At 33.1% G+C, this 22784-nt stretch overlaps 1 protein-coding gene across 1 annotated transcript; it reads left to right on the top strand.

Annotated features, from left to right (window-relative positions):
* Positions 1–11302: 11302 nt before the first annotated feature.
* Positions 11303–18751, top strand: LOC140046099 (uncharacterized). The gene is made up of 14 exons (XM_072090626.1): positions 11303–11422; positions 11559–11835; positions 11956–12123; positions 12302–12676; positions 12778–13035; positions 13132–13246; positions 13332–13679; positions 13965–15137; positions 15230–15291; positions 15691–15794; positions 16038–16246; positions 17028–17235; positions 17449–17555; positions 18405–18751. Exons 1-14 carry the CDS (start codon positions 11400–11402, stop codon positions 18476–18478), a joined length of 3501 nt encoding a protein of 1166 aa, XP_071946727.1. The 5' UTR covers positions 11303–11399; the 3' UTR covers positions 18479–18751.
* The last annotated feature ends 4033 nt before the right edge of the window (positions 18752–22784 follow it).

Below are 22784 nucleotides of genomic sequence, written 5' to 3'. Positions count from 1 at the left end.
TGAAACATTTTAAAGAAACGTAAGAAGAGGCATCTCGAATCTAAAAGAAACACCTACAGTATGTATAATTATTGGAATTAAACCCATTATTAAAAAAAATAATATTATTTCTTCGAAACCTTTAGAGCATGATCCATGTTCTTGCTAGGTTAAAATTATTACTGTTCTACTAAACAAATATATTGTTTTTTGATCAGATTCTCTTTTACCTTGTGAGGCTAACACGACTTCATCAACCGGTTTTCCACCATGTGATAGTAAGTAAATGCCGTCTTTGAATGCATCTGATAGTAAGATCCACTGTGTAATCCATTAGTCGTCGATTATAATTATTATAAAATATTTAAATAACCTTACAAAATGACCATAACTTTATTTTAAACTAAAAATCAGACACATTTCCTACACATAAAGAGGAGCCCATGATAACGTTTAACGCCAAGGCATTCGGCGTGTCAGCAGTCTGCAACATAAACCCAACTGAAGCACCTAATGACATAGAATTCTATGTCCGATGGTACATAGACGATGACATGGTTTATGGTCAACTAAACAAAAACGAAATCAGTGACGAATATGACGTAGACAATTGCGAAGACGGCGAACCTCATCAGTGTATTCTCAGCAGAAGACTTGGATCATATGTGAGTATTGGAGTGGCAGCACACTCGATACATTTTTGGTTATATTTTAATGTTCAAACTTTTGTCCTCTATTATTTACTGTTCTTTAAAGCAGTACCGGATTCTGATTCTTCTGATAATCTTATATAGGAATAGCAACACTGCTATCAATCATTATAACTAGAGGGTGAGCTCACTTCGCTCGCTGCCCCTCTAGGAAGTGTAGACGATGGTTCTCGGAATGATAATGACTCGGGTAAAAAGGTTTTAGGACATTCTGGCCTGGGCGTTTTCGGTCGGTTACCATTATTGAAATGCTTGATATTCGTAAAACTAAACCTATACTCACTAACCTGTTTCAACAGTGTTAAGATGATTAATAGCGTTTTACGTATAGTGTGTATTGTTATAGGGCCCTTATAGTGTGGATGTGGGGAGGCGGAGTTAATTTGAGGGAGGTGCTTATTTGAGGGATACGTTCATTTTTTTTAGTTTTAATAATTTGGTACATTTCAAAAATTAAATCCTATAGATATGAAAGTGGTAAAAAAGAATAACAAATGCTTGGTAAATTGTAGATAACAGTCCGATGAAATCTACTAAGAATAGTGTAATTGTGTTATAAATAAATATAATACAATATTGTGTGTATAAATAACAATGTGGATGAGCGTTTATTAGATGGTAGTTGTTGGGTGTGGTGGGGGGGGGGGGGGGGGGGGGGGTAGGTTTGTTTTGTTGTTGTAGGATGTTTTATTGGAGAGGTGTTACGGGCGTTTACTCAAATAAATACTTTCCTAATTAGTATAATTACTACATTATTCTGCGATACAGTGAGCCGTTTTGGCCTAAGAAGAAAGACGTTTTAGACGGCTTGCAACATGGGAGAAGTATCCCAGGGTCCTAAGGGGACACGGGACACAGATAGCGCACAGTATAAATAAAGTCCTGTCAGCTTCTTACTAAAAAACTCGGATATCGGGGTTTCATTTGATTTCAAAGAAAAGCTCTTATCATCATTTCTCTCGATGTAATTTTATATACTTATTCCCCACAATATACTACTATGTTTTATGAATAAATTTAATTTGATCTTTATCTACTACTATACCTTCACACGCGCGGTCCAAAAATAAACAAAAAACTAAAATGGCTATTGCCACAAACAGCCAACTTAGTTGAAACCAACCATGCAGGAAGTTGCAAGGTGATTGAGACACCTTACCGTGAACCCGGAAATTAATTCTACCGCGGGTAGAGTTAAAAATCTACCGATGAAATCATCAATTTTGTTATAAAAATCTTTATAATATCTTCCTAAGATAGAAATATGGAACAATATCGTAATAGTGGAAACTAATGTTCTCAAATCTACGTTTCGCGGTACATCTGAGATAGATGAGGTAGGTATCCAAGGCATGGATTTGTCCCGAAGTTTTTCCATTGTGCTCACCTATGGCAGAATTAACTATGATTTATAATATATAGATACAATTTACATACTACATAATAATAATTTTCTAAATTAGAGATAAAACTAATTAAAACATAATTATATCATGGAAAGAAAATAACAGTTATCTTTGTTTATGCTCTTTTCATAACAAACTGATTCATTCCAGTTTCATATCTCTTAAAACTGTATCTTTAACTGGTACATTGTTTGGACTCTAGCCTTGTGGTTATCATTCCTAATAATCGTTTTTTCCAACTTGTTTTTTTTTTGTCTTTGCGAAAAAAAGAGGATAGTTAATATTCCCTTAGTTTATAGCCCGGAGGACAATATTAGATTGTTCATACATTTTAAAACAATTCCCTAAATATCTGTTTTTTCTGCAAAACATCCTTTATATTATAAAATACGTTTGTTTGAATAATTTCTGAAACGCTTGATTCTCTATGTAGATTCAATGTGACGTGAGCCTTCGATTCAAGGATCAAGATGCGTTTTCACCCTCTGTAAGGAGTAACACATTCTATGCAGGTTTGACGGTGAGATAATTGTTATTATAGCTTATGATATAGGTCGATGTGATATGTCGAAATGGCATCAAGTGACTATTCCGAGGATCGAAACAATTGTAGTGTCAGGTCTGACGTCACAAAATGGAATATCACCACAACGTGAATTATATTTTTCTCTTTAAACGTTTGCAGTGTTATTACGTCATACGTCCACTTGTACTCAGTCAGAGCAGAAGAAACAAAATTAAAGTTCTCAAATTTGGCAGTGGACGTGTCAATTGAATTGCGCATGCGCCTTTCATAAATATTACGTCATAGGATATTGTTGACATAGTGAACGTATAAATCGAAAAGTGCCTAAAGTATTAAATTTAATACATACGTATTAATTGACAGAGTGTAGATGTAGTGTAGTGTAGATTCAATGTTATTATATTAATCTTACATAGGGCAAGTTTACCCGAGGCATTATTACAGTTTCTGCGAAATATACATGTGCACTTAAAAAAGGTACACGCGAACATATTCTTAGTTTTATGCAACAATCTTATTCAAGACAGTACGGTGTGTTTGTTTGTGCGGAGATACTTCAATAATTACAATACTAGGATTCCACATTATTTAGGAGAGACAGCGCATCCTTAAAATATAGGTAATTGAACATTGTTATATTCTGTTCAAAATTGTTGATAATAATAATTGTTGTATTTTTCAAGATTGAACCAAATAACACAATTGATTTTGTAATCGGTGTAAATGAAATTATTGAATTTCATGTGTCATCAACAATCCCAATTGTTTATGGAACATATTATCAAAACCTTTGCAAAACTACCATAGTACTTAGCTGTACGCCTAAAGAGGAAGTAAAGATAACTGCAGCAACTCAAGGTGATGGTGCGAATGTAGATTCATGTCAAAAATCAATAACCACTGATTCACCAGCAACGTTTATGATCTCAGGAACTAAGGACACTATGATCAATTTCTTGAATAAAGCAAATTACATTACATTTAAGGGTGATAGCACCACGTTTCGCTGGGCTAGTAATATATGGAAAGACAGATTAACGCATTTTCCAACTTTCAAAGTAAGTATATTTTTTTAATTATTAGCAGATAATAAGAATAGAAGAGTTGATCGAATTTCTTTCGCTCCTCATGGAAAGAAACTGTATATTTAACAGACAGCATCAAGGTGTCTTCATTACGTTATATCCAATCCTTTCCTCTAATCTTGAAATTATATTATTCAATCGACTTATCATTGATTCATTTAGGCCACTTTCTGTATCCAGAAATAAATTGTTATCTAGAGAACGATCTGTTGGTTCCTACAGCAAAATGATAAACGACAACGACGACGACGACGACGACGACAACGACAACGACAACGACAACAACAACAACAACAATAACAATAACAATAATAATAACACTATTAATAATAATAATAATAGCAATAATACATATGTTATAACATACTGATTTCATATACATAGGTAAATGCAAAAGCCCCGAAACCGACAGAGTGTTCTGGATGGGGTGATCCTCATTACACAACGTTTGATGGATGGTAGGTTGTTATGGTACATTTATCACATAACGTACCGTATGTATTCCTTATTCATCACCGTCGTTCATCATCATAATCAGGTTTAATACTTCAAAAAATTAGGATTCAAACTCAAGCGAAATCAGACATAAGTCGCATAAGTAGTTTTGTATAGACAGCAACAATAAAAGTACATTTTTTTATTTACGGAAAATGATAGTTGAAACAGTTAATTATATTACTTTGGTGTTTTCTTTTTTTAGGCAAATAAATGCAGGAATTTAAACATTTTGTGTCGTCTATTGGTTAAAAATGGTGTAAATTGTATCTGATTTTAATCAAACCATCATCATGTTTTATACTTAAATTAAAAATGTTCTCATGGGTTGTTTTTAATAAAAAGCACAATAATAAAACAATAGTTAATTAACAAAGGTGCGAAGTTTCATTGAAATACAAAAATTAGAATATCCTTTACTAAGGCGTAAACTTAAACGTCCTGTTTTTTTGTACTTGTCATCTCCTGTTAGTTGACTTTAAAAGCATTTTTCTCAAAACACTCATTGTAACAGCCAAAAATTTAGACTGTGATTATCCCTGGAAGTAAATATGGTATCAAGATATTTTTCAGTATGTTAAATCTTGGAAAATTCCAACTTATGTCTGATTTCGTTTGAGTGTGCCACTTATTTTGTTTTGATTTTTATTTTAAATTTGATTTTTCATTGAGGCTTTCTATTTTTCTTTTTTGTTTATAAAGTAAAAATGCATTCTGAAATGGCAGTTACGATAGGTAAAACCAATAATATATTAATATATAATAATAAAAAAAATTATAATTCATTTAAAATTTTATTTTATTGTCTTACAGGTATTATCACATTTACGCAATTGGTTCCTTTTTATTTTACGAGCATAATACTTTGCCCATTAAGGTAAATATTCCACATAATACTACCACACGTCAATTTCAATTTCTTATCCGAAAGATGACCTAAATATTAAAACAATTACAATATCAATACAACTTATAGATTATATAGTTCAATCAAAATCAAAACATAGAAGACTATTTTAGATAATATATTGCGGCATTTTGCGCCAATGTTAAGTATTTCCCTAAATTGTTCTAGCCCATTGAAAGTGAAAGCTTCTTTTAACTTTTGCATTTTTGTTTGTCTTATCATTGTATTCTGCACAATAAAAAAGGGTGTGGATATTATCTTCAATGACATTAAGGTGTGTGTGTTGGGTGGGGGGAGGGGAGGTGTGTGTTTTCACACCAGACAACAAGTACATCCTCCATAGGTGTCCTGTGGCGAAGCGAATTTGGGTAAATTTACGATAAATGGCACACCTAATTAGCCGGAAATGATGCTCTAATGTATTGCGCAGCAATCAGCAAATCAACGATCGTAATTTTCCGGTTGTAAAAACACAATTAACATAACATTTGTAATGTAGAAAACGCCAGCTAATGTCGAAACAACCGTTAATGTATTAAACCATCCAGCTAATGTAGAAACAGCTTATGTACCGTAATGTAGAACGGTCAACAGCTAATGTACGGAAATTGCTTCACAGCTATTCATGTTACTATCGCCAGCAAATTTGAAAGTGTTATTACTCTATTAGCTATAGACCAACTTTCATATGCACCAATTTGACTTCAGAAATTGGTTTAAGGTGGTCAAACATTCAATTTTGGCTTGGTTACACATTTTGAAAATGTTGCAAAAGGTCAAAAGGTCATGGTGAAAGGTTATAAGACCAAACACCAGTAGGTCGTTAAATCTTTACAAACCACAACGACCACCACAGCAAGGTAATTTTGGTCTCAAATTGATCAGAAGGTATACATTTATATTCAGTCTAATGGGACATTTTAGTCACAAATGACCGGAAATGCTATTTCTGACCTTTGACCCACAACTCAGGGCATATGTATCTTTGTAACTACTGGTCGTAGACACTTTTATTTGGTCTTAAATTGTTCAAAATGTACATTTTGTTATTTGTAACACATTTTTAAAAATGTTACAAAAGTTCAAGGGTCAGGGTCAAAGATTATATGAACAAATATAAATAGGTACTTGTATCTCGGCAACCACTGGTCGTCAATTTTGCTCTCAAAATGTACAGAAGGCATGCATTCATGTTCTGTCTAATGGGGCATTTTAGTAAAAAAATGATCAGAAATGCCATTTCTTACCGTTGACCCACATACCAGGACATCTTCATATCTCTGTAAGTAAGAGGTAAAGTTATTTATATTTGTCCTCAAAGAAATTCGGATTAGGCCCTCCACGGACCCACAGCAGCCAGTAGTGCAGCGCCTATATCAGCACACCGGGAGACGATCCCCTACTCTTTCGAATAATGTACCAAGTTCTTTAACGTGCACTGTTAAGTACACGGGACCAACGGCTTTACATCCCATCCGAAGGATGAGGCAATGAGAGTAAAGCATCTTGCCTAAGGATGCAATTAGTATGGTACAGATAACCTCAAACCCATGCCTATCACATGCTAGTCCGATATTACTATTACACCATCACTCTCCAGTATATACAGCACCCGCCGCGATTTCTAGACGGTCTCCCATCCAGAACGCAACCGGGCCCAACGTTGCTTAACTTCGGTGATCTGACGAGAAACTTAAATTTTGTATCAAAATGTTCTAATTTAATTCTAATATAAAATTTGCTTAAAAGATGACTAGAAATACTATAAATTACTAACGTGATTGTTTCAAACAAAAACATATCTCTACAAAACTTTACAGTAATGTTATGCAATAACTTATGCTTTAAATTGTTTTATTGTGGGATTTAAAACAAATCCTTTACTGTTTGTAATTGTATTTTTGCTTATAATAATGCTAGAAAGTATTGTTAACCCACGCGGACGATCAAACATTTTGATAGAAACGTCTAGTTCAACAGTTCTTTTCAGAATACTTACCGAATTCATAGTAATAAACGCCCGGGCATTTATTGTTCAGACGGGAGTTTAGTTGAATAAATACTCCAATTTAATAATTATATATAATTTATTATTTAATTATTTTAGTGTGAGTGTCGTAGAATAGTATTAAAACCTTATTTTAATGTTATCGACCGATAGACTTGACCCAATTCCAACACGGTTACTAAAAAACTGCATTGACGCTCTACTACCGCATATCACTAAAATCGTCAACATGTCGCTGTCATCAGGTACTGTACCATCTGCATTTAAATTGTCCCTCGTTATGCCACTGTTGAAAAAGCAAAATCTCGACTCCAACGTCCTACAAAATTATAGACCAATAGCAAATCTTCCCTTCCTTTCAAAGTCTTGGAAAGAATTGCAACTGCTCAGATAAAAGCATATATGGATGAACATTTCCTGTTTTCAAAAGTCCAATCAGCCTACCGCCGCTTCCACTCAACTGAAACCGCTTTATTACGTGTTACAAACGATCTACTACTTGCTTTAGACAAAGGTAATGAAGCGGTACTTATTCTACTCGACTACTCCGCAGCATTTGACACTATCAATCATGATTTATTATTTCAACGTCTTCATAAAAGATACGGCATAAGCGGAACCGCATTGAAATGGTTTATTTCATATTTTGAGAATCGTAGACAAGCAATCATTGTGGGTGATTCGATGTCTGATGAGTTCGCTCTACCCTGGGGTGTACCACAGGGATCCGTAAAAGGTCCACTCGATTTCATCTTATACACTGGACCACTCAGCAACATCATTGATTCCCACCCGGAAGTTCGTCATATGATCTATGCAGATGACACTCAACTATATTTAATCATGAAACCTACACATCACTCTGAATCTGTTAACAGCCTTGAATCATGCATTGCAGATGTTCGCTCATGGGCCATTCAAAATAAACTCATGCTCAACGACTCCAAGACTGAAATGATCCATTTTCATTCAAAGTTCCGTGAGGCATCATCATTTCCTTTGGTCCATATCGGAGATACTAGTGTCTCTACCCCCAGCTCAGCCAGAAATCTAGGCGTCCAACTAGACAACAGCCTCGGTTTAAAAGAACACATTCGTAATGTTTGCCGTGGTGCTTCCTTTGGAATTTACCAGATCGGCCAGATTCGTAAGTACCTTGACAAAACATCAACTGAACGTCTTGTTCATGCTTTTGTTTCATCTCGTCTGGACTGTAATAACTCGCTTCTGTACGGCCTACCAACTTCTTATCTGTCTCCTCTTCAACGAATCCAAAATTCCGCCGCAAGACTTATCACTGGCACTAAACGACATGAACATATTTCTCCCGTTTTACGTGACTTACACTGGTTGCCTGTTGATCAGCGCATTCGTTTTAAAATCCTGTTGCTGACATATAAGGCCATCAACGGATGTGCTCCAGCCTACATATGTGACATCATTACTCCGTCAACCAACTCTTCGCTTCGTTCATCCAGCAGACTTCTTCTAAAACCTGGACCCCGTTCCAGAACTCGGTTTTACGGTGATCGTGCTTTCGCTGTCGCAGCCCCAAAACTCTGGAACACTCTACCACTCGAAATACGCTCATCAAAATCTGTTATCACATTTAAAACTAAACTCAAAACTCATCTCTTCAGAGAAGCATAATCGCACGCTACTACTTGCACTGATCTTGGAAAACACAGCGCTTTGAAACCTTTGTCTCTTGCGCTTTATAAATGTTATTTATTATTATTTATTATATGTATAAATCTCTTCATTCTTATATATAATTTGTTTCTCACTGAAATACTTTAAAGATGTCCCCCAAAAACATGAAAAATTAAGATTATTTAAATCAGACTTTGAATATGTTATTTTGTAGTTTTAATGAAGGAAAAAAAATGACAAAATAAATGGTTAAATTCAACCAAAAATCCATTGGCTGGCAGCCAATTTGACCATTTTTGCTCTAAATTACATTTTTCAGCTAAATACATTTTTTTTTCAATCCAATTTTTGATCAAAGTTATGTTACATTAAAATGGAATATTCAACAAAAAATTGTTTAAGAATTATTTTTTCAGGGGGGCAATACAAATATATATATAATTCGGTTTCCTTTTTATGCTTTTGTATCAAAATGTTTTTGTTTTTAGAAAAGTGACACTGTTACAGACTCCGTTTAACGAATCCTCTCCAGGTGCCAGTATAATGATATAAAACAATGACACATCATTATTCTGAGACACTATATGAGACACGATTACTTCATTATTTATATGGCTTCATTCTATCATCTGTTGGTTTGTGACTACAATTTATCAACAATCAACACAGTCTTTTGCATATTTTTGAATGCCAATACATAGTTTCATTACTATACAATATGTCCAGCTTTCCCGAAAACACCATTGTGTACTGTAGTGTGGTGTAGTATGATTTTATCATGATCTATAATATGATTTAAAATACACTTCTTTTATTGTCAATGCATTTAGTACTTAAAAAGTTTCTAGTGGTATTGATAATAAATCTCCAGAAATATATATTGTTTTATTAAGTCTAGGAACAGACATTCCAAAACAATATGCAACAGTGTCATACGGAATGATGACAATGAACAATAAATGCCTGGGGCGTTTATTTGGAATAATAAATACGGTCAGTTACTTCTAGTTTCTAGGACAAGTACTTACATAGATATAAAGATTTCCTGGTATGTAGGTCAAAGGTCATTTTTGACTAAAATGTCCCATTAGACTGAACATAAATGTATACCTTCTGATCAATTGGAGAACAAATTTACCTTGCTGAGACCAGTGGTTGTCGAAATTTAACGACCTATTGGTGTTTGGTCTTATAACCTTTCACTCTGACCTTTGACCTTTCGCCACATTTTCTAAATGTGTAACCAAGCCAAAAATGATTGTTTGACCATCCAATTTATGAAGTCTCTGAACATCAAAGTGCATACGAAAGTTGATCTAGCTACTAGAATATATATACTTTACAAACCTATGTCGAATATCAGAAGCGGTCCCTTATGAGAGAAGGTGGTCACTTACGCGAGGTGGTCGGTTATAAGACGCGGTCCGATTTAAGAAGAGGTGATCACTTACGAGAGGGGTCGATTTTGAGAAATTTGATCGAGAGTGGATAGATCGACTGATGCATTTGCACATGATTTAGACATAGGTTTGTAATATATATCATATTTCACTAGCTGTGAGGAAATTTGCTACATCACTACACAAACTCTACATGTGTTACTACATTAGCAGTGGATTGTTGTACATTAACGGTTGTTTCAACATTAGCTGGCGTTTTCTACATTAGCGGTTGTAACACAGCGTTCACGTTGAGTAGTAACTTGTGTGTTAAAGTCTTTATCAAATGAGTTGCCATTATCTAATTTAATGCACTGTCCTTTGCTAGATGCAGTTTCCCGTAACTGTAACGGCAGATCGTATACTGTATCTAAATTTTCCTCATCAAGTCTGCGATGACTGAGCATGATAGTTTCAAGCATTCGATCATTGTAGTGTAGGCCCTAATATTTAACACCACGTTTTTTTTTCTTTACCAGTTCCAACGACTACTCGATTAAATATAGATTAATGGCCAAAATAAAAATAATAAACTGAAAGCAATGTGGCTACTTTCTTAGGTTCAGACTCGATTGCGTGAGTGTAATGGTGTATCGTGTGCATGTGGAGTTGCCGCTCAAGTTGGCCACACTCATTTGATAGTTGATCGTTGTAATAATGCAGGTAACACTTACACAATATTTAAAGCTACACACGACGGCATAGTAAAAGAGGTGCGGACTCCTGCTAATACGAAAGTGACAACAGCTGAAATATTTAAAGATGGTGAAAGAACTCCGGGGACAGAGCTCAGATATAGTAATAAAGAATTTAAAGTAAGTAAAATAATAGTGTTTATATAATCGTATTTTGCGAAGAATACTAAAACACAGGTTTGTATTATTTATTAATTTATTAAATTATGTAATCTTCATTTGCATCAGTACGGTATTGCTGATTTTTGACAAAATGGTATATCATTTTGTAACACAGATTCTTCTTCCAACGGGATCCGTCATAAAGATTACTGAACACGGACGCCATTATATAAACATATATCTGAACGGATCATGGGATGATTTTGAGAATGTCAAGGGTTTGTGTGGAAACTTTGATAAAAACAAAACAAATGATGGTCACTACGGTCCTGATCCTGATTATGAATGTGGAAACGCAGAATGCGAACCGACTACTCACAGTAGAAAGGTTTCAATGAAATTCCATGATAGTTGGAAGTAAGCTGCTTCATAAATGTCGTTAAGTCCTATATTGTAAAATGTAATACATTCCTAAAGAAAGACACTAGAAAAAATACCATCGTTATTAATTATCAATTAATTAATCATTGTAATTGGTATTTATATCATTTAGAGTTAGTGACACAGAAAACATATTTATGGGGAAGCTATACGATGGCGTGCCGTACCCAATAGAAAGTTACTGCACATGTGGAGCTACTGGTTTTGAATGTGGTTACTGCAATGGACTTAATGCCAAAAACAATAAGCTAGACTGTGATGGTAACCAAAATGGCGGAAACAATGGTGTAGGAAGAAGAAAGAGAGAAGTAGACGAAATAGATCTTGATGATCTGGCTGGAAATTATGAATTTACTGAATTCAACGAGGATCCTGATTTTGTGCCACAAGTATTAACACAAGCATTTTATTATTCATAATGTGTTATTATTTTTTCTTCTTTTGTATTTGTTATTAAATTGATTTAGGCCTACCATAATTAAATTACACTAATAATGTACTACTTTTAGGTTCCAGAATTTTCAACTGACGGCACTGGATTTACTGAAGAGTATACAAGAACACTTTGTACAGAAACATTGTTGAACTCAACAACGTATGAATTATGCTTAAACGCAATAAACAACGGGTCAATCACTATTGATGGCATCATTGATGGATGCATTATTGACGTTTTGGTGATGTTTTGTTATTCTATTTATTAATAGTTTGTTAAAGTTTAATTTTTATAATTTATAAAAATTTAAAACAAAAATAATATAAAAAACAAAGGGCAATGCAACAGTTTATGTAAATGTTTTTCTTTTGTTCACACAATATTTTTATTGACGGTATACAGTTTTGCATTATTTTCAGGTATCAGATGATGAGACTATTGCTAAACAAACAGTAACAGAACTACAACATAGATGTGAATTAGAACTAACAACAAATCCACAATACTGGGAAGTGTCTGAAAATGGAAGTATTGCGCTACCAACAGACATCTTAGGCAAACTCTGTGTGAACGAATGCAACAAAAATGGAGAATGTATAAATAGAACGTGTGAATGCATCGAAGGTTTTGGCGGAAGTGATTGCTCTATCTCACTTGCTGAACCACCAACAGTATTTGCTGTTCTTGGCGATGGTCTTTGTGATGTCCGTAGCAGACCTTGTAGATCGGCTAAAGTGTATGGAGAAAACTTTGATGAAAGAAGAAATATTACTTGTCACATCCAAAACATCAATGTAAGTTCACGCTGTAAACAATGTATAACTAATCAATGGATTAAATATATATAATTGCATAGTACAAGTATGTATTGTAATGGCATGTTTCGACAATTTAGGTGAGTGAAATTGGCGTGACATTGCTTCAAGAAACTTCCACAGTATCAGGAATCTTCAGAACTGATCAAGAAGTAAAATGTCCATTACCGGAACCTGCAGTTCAACCAGGTTCACCTGGAGAAGGTGTTGTAGCGAGTGGTTATCTGATATCAATTAGTAATGATGGTGAATTGAAAAGTGAAGAAATGGCAATATTGATTGTATACGATTCTGTCTGTCAAGCATGCAATGCATCAGAAGGGGAATGTTACTTAAAGGTAAATATGGTATTGTTTTAACATAAATTATTATAATTTCATTATTTAAAAGCAATTTAACTTTCTACTCTATTGGAAATGTGTCATTTTTTCTAGAATAATTCATGCAATATCGATGGTCACTGCTACGCTGCATTTGATGTAAACGAAGAGGATTGTTGTCTCCAATGTTTACCAGATTTGTCTGTAGACAGCTGGTTAACTCGCCAAGGTTAGAAATGTCCACTTTACACCTGCTTCTTGTTTTTAGGTAGTAGTTATCTTATAATGCATTATATTTTTCGAATTTTCCGTAGATGATACAGCGCCAATAATGTACACGTCTAATCCATACCCAGCTATCCATCAAGAGGCAATCACATTTACGTTTGATATACATGATCCAGAAGGCTGTGGGATAACATTTAGTAAACACAATGGAGATAATGATGCAACACTCTCTGAAACCGGAGAGTTTAACTGGACACCTGTAGCGTTAATGTCAAATCATGAATCAGTGTTTGAAATACATATGCAAGACAATTGTGGGTTTTTAGCCACGTTTAATTTCAGCGTTGTTGTTTGCAAATGTGAAAATGGCAAAATTTGTGCTTTTGTAAACGGATCCAGTTTATATAAGTGTGTTACTTCTGAAATGTCGGAAGGTATGTATACAGTAATTATATGTTTGCACTGCAACACACTATTGTTTGATTTAAAACTAATACAGAAAACCAGCAAGTACCAGTATGTCCAGCAGTGTTACTGTCCAATATTAAATTAAGTATTAATAAAGTATTAAAGAAACATTATACCTACAGTCTACTTTATAGCGTTTTTTATGTTATTACATCAACAGTACCTTATATGAATTACAACTTGCCAATGATGTGTACATATTGATTTTCAGCCATGTTGTTGTTGTTTAAATGTTGTACCTTGTTTTCCAGAAACATCTATAACTGAAGGAACGCCCTCGACTTCACTGAGAACCGAGAACACAATTAAGTCAACGGTCAATGTGAACGATCCTGTAGGTACGCCAACACATAAAGTTAGCGAATCATCTTCACCGGCCCCAGCATCAAGTATCACTGAGAGCACATTTGCTGCAACAAATGAAAGAAGTACTAGTTTGACAGATAATCTGCCAACTGATTCCACTGCGTCAAACTCAGCTGTTCATTCGTCAAAACATACAACGATAAATAGTGATGATGAAAACGGCGACGCAACTCAACAAACTACAATTCGAGAGACAAAAAGAACAACTCCGGCCACAACAGATGTGTTGGATGTCTCGATATCAAATACTGATGATAATAAAGGTAAAACAATTGAGCAGACGATACTTTCACAAACAGAAAGTACTAATACGGATACACCAGCTACGTTGAATGTCATGGATTTGAGTAGCAATGATGGAACTGAGAAACCTACAATTTCAGAAACAGAAACGCAAAACACAATAGCCACGTCGACTAGTGATGATGGAAACGGTAAACAAACCGGACAAACTACCATTCAAGAAATAGATACTTCTAAACAACTGTCTATATCCTCAAGATCGATTGGTGGTGACACATCCAAACAGACTACAGTTACAGAAGTAAACATACCAGAGCGTGAAACAACTGCATCGATGGTTATGACCTCTAAATCTAAAACTACGACCTCGAACGTAATGGCGTCACATGATTTCAAAACAGTTGGTAATACTAATACATCTACTGGAACAAAGGCAACAGAAACGTTAACAGCACAGGGAACACAATACTATACATCATCACCAAATCCCTCTAGTTCTAGCAGTCATGTTTTAACTACACAAACTAAGAGCACGTCTGACCATTCTACCAATTCTGTTCGCACTAACTCATACGATGAACCTACAGTCCTTCAAGACGATCGTACTGATTTGCATGGTTTGACGACATTAGGAAGCGATATAGATTTTGTGACTTACATAAGTCAAAGGTCAACTAATGATGACGTTACATCAGAAAAAAATTCATTGATATCCACATCACAGACGGACACTAGTTCTGAGGAGCCACACACCAACAAGCATATTTTTACCGAACCAGTGACTGAAAAAGAGATTAAATTAACAACATTTTCAGGTAAGCATACTATTTAATAAACAATATGTAAAAGTCTTTTTCAGAAATTAATACATGCTTTATTTAAAAACATGTAATTTCGTATCTTACAGACACGTCAGTCGATAATTATATTTACGCCGTATCATTGAAATTAAAAGGTCATGACGTACTGGTAAGCTTTTCTTGAATTTGCCATTTAATGTCACATAATAGTTATTTGTTTGACTAACAATTTTATATAAACAAATATTTACCTGAAAAACTGTAATTTAAATAAAACCTTGTCAAATTTTCGTTGTTGAAAACATTTCTTTTGTCTTTTTTATAGCTTAAATCATAAAATAAAATAAAAAGTTAATCTTAATTTGTTTTATGTTTTGGGGACAATGAATATAATATTTATTGGAATCTAAATACCAAATCAATTATTTATTCTGTAATTTCTGCAAGATTGAATCGTTTTTTTATTTCTTTAGTATAAATAATATTGAATATAAGCCGTTTACACTGTAGAAAATAGTATACTATTCTTATGTTTAAAAATAATTCGTCCTGCATTACAACTTTACAGTGGCTTACAGTGAAAGAAGTATTTCGTATAAGCGTTATGCACGCTATGAACACCTATTGCCTTGTAAATGCAGCTAGTTGCTGCGATTGGACTGAAACCAATACGTAAGTTTTGAAACGATTTAATCAATAAATAAATTAATCAATCAATAAATAAAGTAAAAAAGTACACTATTAAATAAATAAATATTTGGGTAATCTTTTTTCATTGATTTACATTTGTTTTGTCTGTGTGCCCGTTTTTGTTTTCTATATGGTAAAATTAAATAAATTATATTATTATGATGTGAAAGCCATTTAAACAATCCCACAATAAAAACGAATTAACATTTTATTTTCTGTCACCAGAAAAAATACGTTACATGGAGATATTACAACTATCGGACAAATAAAGCTGACTGATGAAAAGATTGCTAATAACCAGATTGACATCGTTATGTCTGTTGGATACAAAGATTATTCCAATACATGTTTCCAAAACAATGGTAAAAGACAAAAGAGGGATTCAACTAACAATAACAAACATTCAATTTCTCGTAGAAATACTGTGGCTAATGGTAAGATTTTAGAAGCAAAAATTAGTATAATATTGTTCATCTACACAATATAGTAATACTGTGTATCGCAATAATGCTCAATATATGAAATTGAATTAAAAGCAACTACAAAATTAAACACAATTGTTTGTTTCATCCATATTTGTCCTATGATAGTACAAGAGAAATCTAGTACCGAGAATTGGGTGCAATTTAATAATTTATTAGTACTTTGTTCAACAAGCGATACCACATCCTACTACTTTATTAGGCAATGTAAAAAGAGAAAATAAAATCACTGTACAATTATTCATTATAAATGGGATAGTTCCGGGGTTTTATTTAAACTTTCGTCAGCGATAAAGCAATAACATTGTTAATAACAATGTTTTTTTTTTTCATTCAACGTCTTTTATTTCAACTTAAACAATAGAAAGTTAACTAACTAACCCTAACCCTCTTATAATGCGCTAAGATTAATGAGACGTTACTACTGTACTATCAATGGCAAAATCTTCACCTGATTATAATAAACTATTGCTTTAGATATGTTATTAATATTCATTATACATACATATTACGTATTGACTATAATTGTTATATAATCTTGTTTGTATTGTTTAAAATAATAATGAAAGAAAAGAAACATTCTGAATTCCAGCGAGGAAGTTTAAATAATAAGTAAAGAGTATTATAAAACACATTTTTGAGAGTAAACAAGCGGAATTTGATTTTAGTCATTCAATGTGATGTGATGGATTCCATTGATTCAATATATAAGTCATTACACATTTTGTTTCAGAATACATTTCCGCTGAAGTTGTAAAATCTGCAATTGAACAAGAAAAAGAGAGCATTGAGGCTGCTATTCAGATGGAAATCATAGATGTTTCCCTGTATTCTGAGAAAGAGCCTGTTGTTGGTAAATCATATACTGTATTCATACTTATTGGAGTTTGTTGTTTCACGGTGATTATTGTTTTCGGATTTGCGTTTGGAGTTTACAAATGGTGTGTATTTACTATTTAAACAATTTTAGTATATAAAATGCAATGTGCTTATGCTTTAGATGTTAGGTTTCTCTGATTGTACTGATTGTTACGGATTCGTGTCAATGTGATCAACTTTGTTTTCCTTTAAGAAATTTAAAAACATATTATTTAATTAGCTATATTTAAAACTTAAGTTTGAAATAATATTATATTATTTTTGTTTGTTACAAGGCTTCATCGACCAAACCAAAACAGCTACATGAGTAGTAAAATCATTTCCATATCATCGTCTCCTTCTCCTACAATATCAACAAATGCATCAAATGCAATTTCATCTGGTAAGTAAAAAACTCCAAGTCAAGAATAAAGAAGTAATGCAATGTAATATTTAGGTACTGTAAAACGTAGAAGGATCGAGGTGGACAGTATTAACCTTAAACAAATGTTAAATCTTAATTTAGATAAAATAGATATATACTTATAAATTTCCTAATATAATCGTTAAATAATTATAATTTATAAAAGGCCTACTTTTACATTTTTTGAAACCCAAAAGTCTTATTTAATTGATTTTGTGTTTGCTGATAGGTACTTAGTTGATTCCAAACGTTTATTATGTAGTAGCTCCGTTCCCTTTTTGGTATGTCTTCCTTCCCTCCCATCAGCTCCTCATTGTGTTTATTGTGTAAATAATAGATAAATAATTAATTAATTGTTTGAGAATAAAAAAAAATTCATTTTGACACGTGCTATATTTAATGGGCTTTTGCAGTACGTTTTGAATGTAGGTTGGGCAAGGAGAGAGATCATTCATACATTGACTTTACATACAAACAAGGCCATATACATGGCTGCAGTCGCGTGCTCAAGTTAGTGTTTACCAATCAACCGGCCGACCGACCAACCGACCGACATAGTGAGCTGTAGAGTCGCGTACCACGCGACTAAAAACAACTCAATGACTATTTTCTTGTAGAGTATAGCATTATCAATGCGTTCAGTTAACTTCTTTTTAGTGTTTTTTCCTTTTTTCTGTATAAAGTTTTTTTGTAATTAAGTTGTTGGATGACCAACAACTTCATTACAAACTGTATACCCTGTTCTCACTCTTCTAATATAATCTGTATTTTATCGATATTCGACGGATGAATAAATTAAACTTATGATGAAATATCTTGTATTTACAGGCTCATTGAATGATATGATGTTCTTGAAAGGAAGTCGAGCGGGAACACCTACTTCTATAAATGCGTGGAACTGAATTAATTGCGATAACATTAAGCAGTTTTTATTATTAACTTTTTGATTTAACGAACATTGTACTCTGAACAGTATGTGTCGTTTACATATCTTTTATATTCCGTCCAAGATAAGTATTCCAAGTATTCAACCAGGGAGGTATAATTTATATTAGATTTATACCTCCATGATTCAACCGTATTATAAGTGTTATACTTTTTTGGAAACAGGTGAAGGTTTTTTTTTATACGTATAAATGTACTGTTTTTGAACAATAAATAGTCGTTCACTAATATTAAGGAAGGGAAGTATTATACTTAACGTGTTAAATAAAAAAAAGCGGGCGGAGGTATTTTTTGTTTGTATAGTTAAAGGATACGGTAGCTCTTGGTTTGAAATGAATATTGTTTATTATAAGACGCCGTATATGTACAATGCTACAGGACTTCTTCGAAATGCTATAAAATAAGAAATCAAACAAGCTTAACTTTAAGTTTCCTGAATTTAAAGATTAAAAAAAAACCAATAAATGTTTTAATTACAAATAGTTACCTGACAAAATTAAACTTATATAATTTTAAAAAATCACAATTTTTATATTGAGATAATTGCTATAAAATAATTACATAAAATATATATTTGTGCTCTGTGAACTGTGTGTGATCGTTTAAAGATCTGTTATAATTAAATGTGTATTCCGTCCAACAGAAAAGGTATTCAACCTTATATTAAGAGTTATATTTTAATGAAATTGGTGAAAGGTTTTTGTTAAATAAAAAAAAACAATTGGTAGAGGTCTTTTTTTTTTAAATTAAGTTAATTTATTTTTTAACATTTATTCTTTATTCGGTTAAGTCAGTAAGATTCTTTTACTTTTTTGTATAAAAACAAATAAAACTTACATAATATGGAAAAAAAACACAATTTATGATATGAATCTATTGTTTTTCAACTTCCAACTGCAAAAACCGAAGTCTTAATTTTGCAATAATTCGATTATTATATATGGTTCATTCCAGGTATTTAAAAATATTAAAAAAATATATGAAAAAATTTATGCTGATCGGTTGAGCGTAAAATAAAAAAGAAACATTTTTCATTACATTACATTCTTCTGTATTGGTTGAACGTAAACATTATGTTATTTGTTTTATACATATATACTTTTATTCAATGTATCCATCGTAAATCACTGACGAATGCTAGGCCGGAAAGCTAGGCCATTAAAAAAAGGCAGTGTTCCTAATTTTGACGCGAGGTAGGACAGTCCCGCACAAGAAGTTTCCGAACGCAATCAATCACATGTCAACAATTCTCAAACTGTTTACATAAAGCTGAACATGCATTAGAGCTCATTAATTATTATCAATAATTAATAACGGAGAATCGATGTACCTAGGAATTATAAAATACAATTTTGGCTGCTCTGTTTTGTAGCATTTGTAGTTTATTAGTATTTTATTTGATGTGCCCCACACAATATTACACTAGTTAAACTGTGGAGACTTTTTATGCATTAAGCAAGATACATGTTTTGGAACCAGATTTGAAGATTTAGTAGTGAAGTAGTACAAGCCTGGCAATACTTTACTTTTTTAACATTATTTATTTGTTTATCCCACAAAAGATTCATCAATAACAACCACTAGATGTTTTCATCGTTTTGCTCTCTTTCTTCACTGACCAGTCTTTGTATCTTTATTTTAAAAAGGCCTTTGATACGGTAAACCATAACATACTATTAAGCAAATTGAGACTTTATGGTTTAAGTAAATATGTTTTAAAGTGGTTCGAGAGCTATCTGTCTGAGCGAAAGCAATTCACAAATGTAAATAATACATTGTCTGACTATACACACATCCAATGTGGAGTGCTCAGGGGTCAATCGTGGGCCCACTTGCTTTCCTCTATGACCTATCAAAAGTTGCAAACAAATGTAAAATAAGTATGTATGCTGACGATACTATAATTTATTGTTCTTCAAAAAATGAAAATGAAATATACCAAAGTATAAATGAAGAAAAAAATAATAAATTGAGTCTAAATGTCTCTAAATCCGAGTTCATGTTGATCGGATCGACAAACCGATTGGCAACCACCAAAGAAAAAAATAGATCAGTTAATATAGATAACGATGTTGTACCACGCGTTCGATATTGCAAACATCTCGGTATCATAATAGACGAACATTTATCATGGAAAAATCAGATTGAATACATTCGAGGTAAAGCTCTAAATGGATTGGGTGTGCTCAGACGATGTAGCTATTATTTTCCACAAAACATATTAAAAAATATTGCAAACTCTATTGTAATACCTTACTTGAGCTATTGTAACATAATTTGGGGAAATATTGGTCAAACTCTAATGAAAAGAACTTCAAACTATCCAAAACAGAACAGCTCGAATCGTGTGTGGTCTAACATGGGACACACCTATAGTAGTGAGGCACTAAGACAAATTAATTGGTCTCCTTTATTTTATCAAGATAGATATGAATGTTGTATGGTTATATATAAGGTTTTGACAGATAATGCCCAACCTTACCTAAATAATGTATTTACATTCAATGATAAAAAATTATAATCTAAGGCACAGTGATACACATCTATTCATCCCGAAGCCAAAAACCGATTTTAAAAAACGAAGTCTGTCTTATCGTGGAGCAATTATATGGAATAGTCTCAATGTTGATACCCTTCCAAATTCAGTTAAGTTGTTTAAAACGTATCTGAAAAATGCATTGTAAAACATAATGGTATGGTAATCTACGATGGTGTACATCCAACTTTTAAAATGGCTAAATACTATGTAAAATGTGTGTTTTATCACTATTATTTTAAGGTAAATGAAATCAAAAAGATTTATTATGTATTACAGTAGAATCCCCATAAATTATACACTTCGATAAGGGTTTCCGTTTACACGGGAAGTACCGGTATGGTGTACTCTAAATAGAGGTGTCAGATGAAGGGGATTCTGCTGTAATTTTGTTTCTTTTCAATTTCAATTTTTTTTGTTTCTCTCGTATTTATATGGTGTTGATTTTTTTTTGTAATACAGTATCACGAACTTGTGTAAAAACTATCAATATTGACTGAACGAGTTGTACTGCACATCAGTCTCGTGTCTAAATAAAGTTTATATATATATATATATATATCATTGCTTTGAAAGACTAGTATTCATATATTAGCGTACTGATACATTAATAGAAATTTAGTTTGTTAAATCGTACAATATCCGGGGGTCGTGAAGCCCAGTCTCCTGGTTCTGTTATCTTTACTACGCATATAGTAACCAAACACTGAAACGATTTTTGGTCAATACATTTGTTCAATACGATTAATACTACATTCAATTTATAGGACGTTCACAACTGAGGATCAACTGAAATATAAAGAAGCTAAACAATGTTATCTCATAACTATTCCCAGTGCTGTATCTCCACATTACTATCTATTTCCGAAGTATCATAGGATTATTCGGTAATACAGCATCTCATTCGTATCACATGTTGTCCCTGTATCATGTAAGGTTAGTTTAAGTGTAAGGTTACTACTAGATACATGTGAATCACACGTGATGTTGTACTACCAAATATTCCTATAATACTTCGGAAAAAAATACATTTACCGAGAATCGGCTACCTTTTTCAAATAAAATATATCACAAATAGTAATACAATTATTGGGCCGATTTTATATAATCTATATCTATAACAGATGTGTTATATGGAGCAAGCAAGTAGGATGACAGCAGGCAGGAGGTGGTTTCAGAATACTTTTAGAGAAGCCATACTCTAATCAGAGTTTGCTTTGACGACGACAATGATACCTATTTATATAAATTGGTCATGACAATCAGGTTCGGGTAGACAGTTAAATGAAAAGAGTTGTCAAACAATATATATTATCTGATAAAAATCCCAGAAAGCAGGACAACTGTTTTCATTTTTCCTCTGACTGTAGGAATGTTTTCTTTATTTACTACTACCATGGTGAAAAGTAACCCAGTCACCGGTTGTTTGTGTTTGTCGCTAGTTCCCATTATCTATATTACAATACCTATTGTGTGTCAAAGTGTTTCGCGTCTCACCGATAACAAACAGGTTTTGCAGTATTTCAATAGTAAATTGTATCACTAGAAAGGGTTAATGCAGGTACTGTACTAGAAAATAACAAACATACTGGACTGAAAAGGGAAATCCCCGTAAAAAAACAGAGTATTAATAGTAAGAATACCTACTTTGATATATATTGATACGGACAAGCTAAAATCGTATTTGCACACTTACAACATTCTTATATTTTTGTTGACGGCTTGTT

The sequence above is a fragment of the Antedon mediterranea genome, chromosome 1 (genome assembly GCF_964355755.1).
Source record: "Antedon mediterranea chromosome 1, ecAntMedi1.1, whole genome shotgun sequence".
NCBI classification, from domain to species: Eukaryota; Metazoa; Echinodermata; class Crinoidea; order Comatulida; family Antedonidae; genus Antedon; species Antedon mediterranea.
The sequence above is the reverse complement of the archived record's forward strand: the minus strand, read 5'-3'. Positions and strand labels throughout refer to the sequence as shown.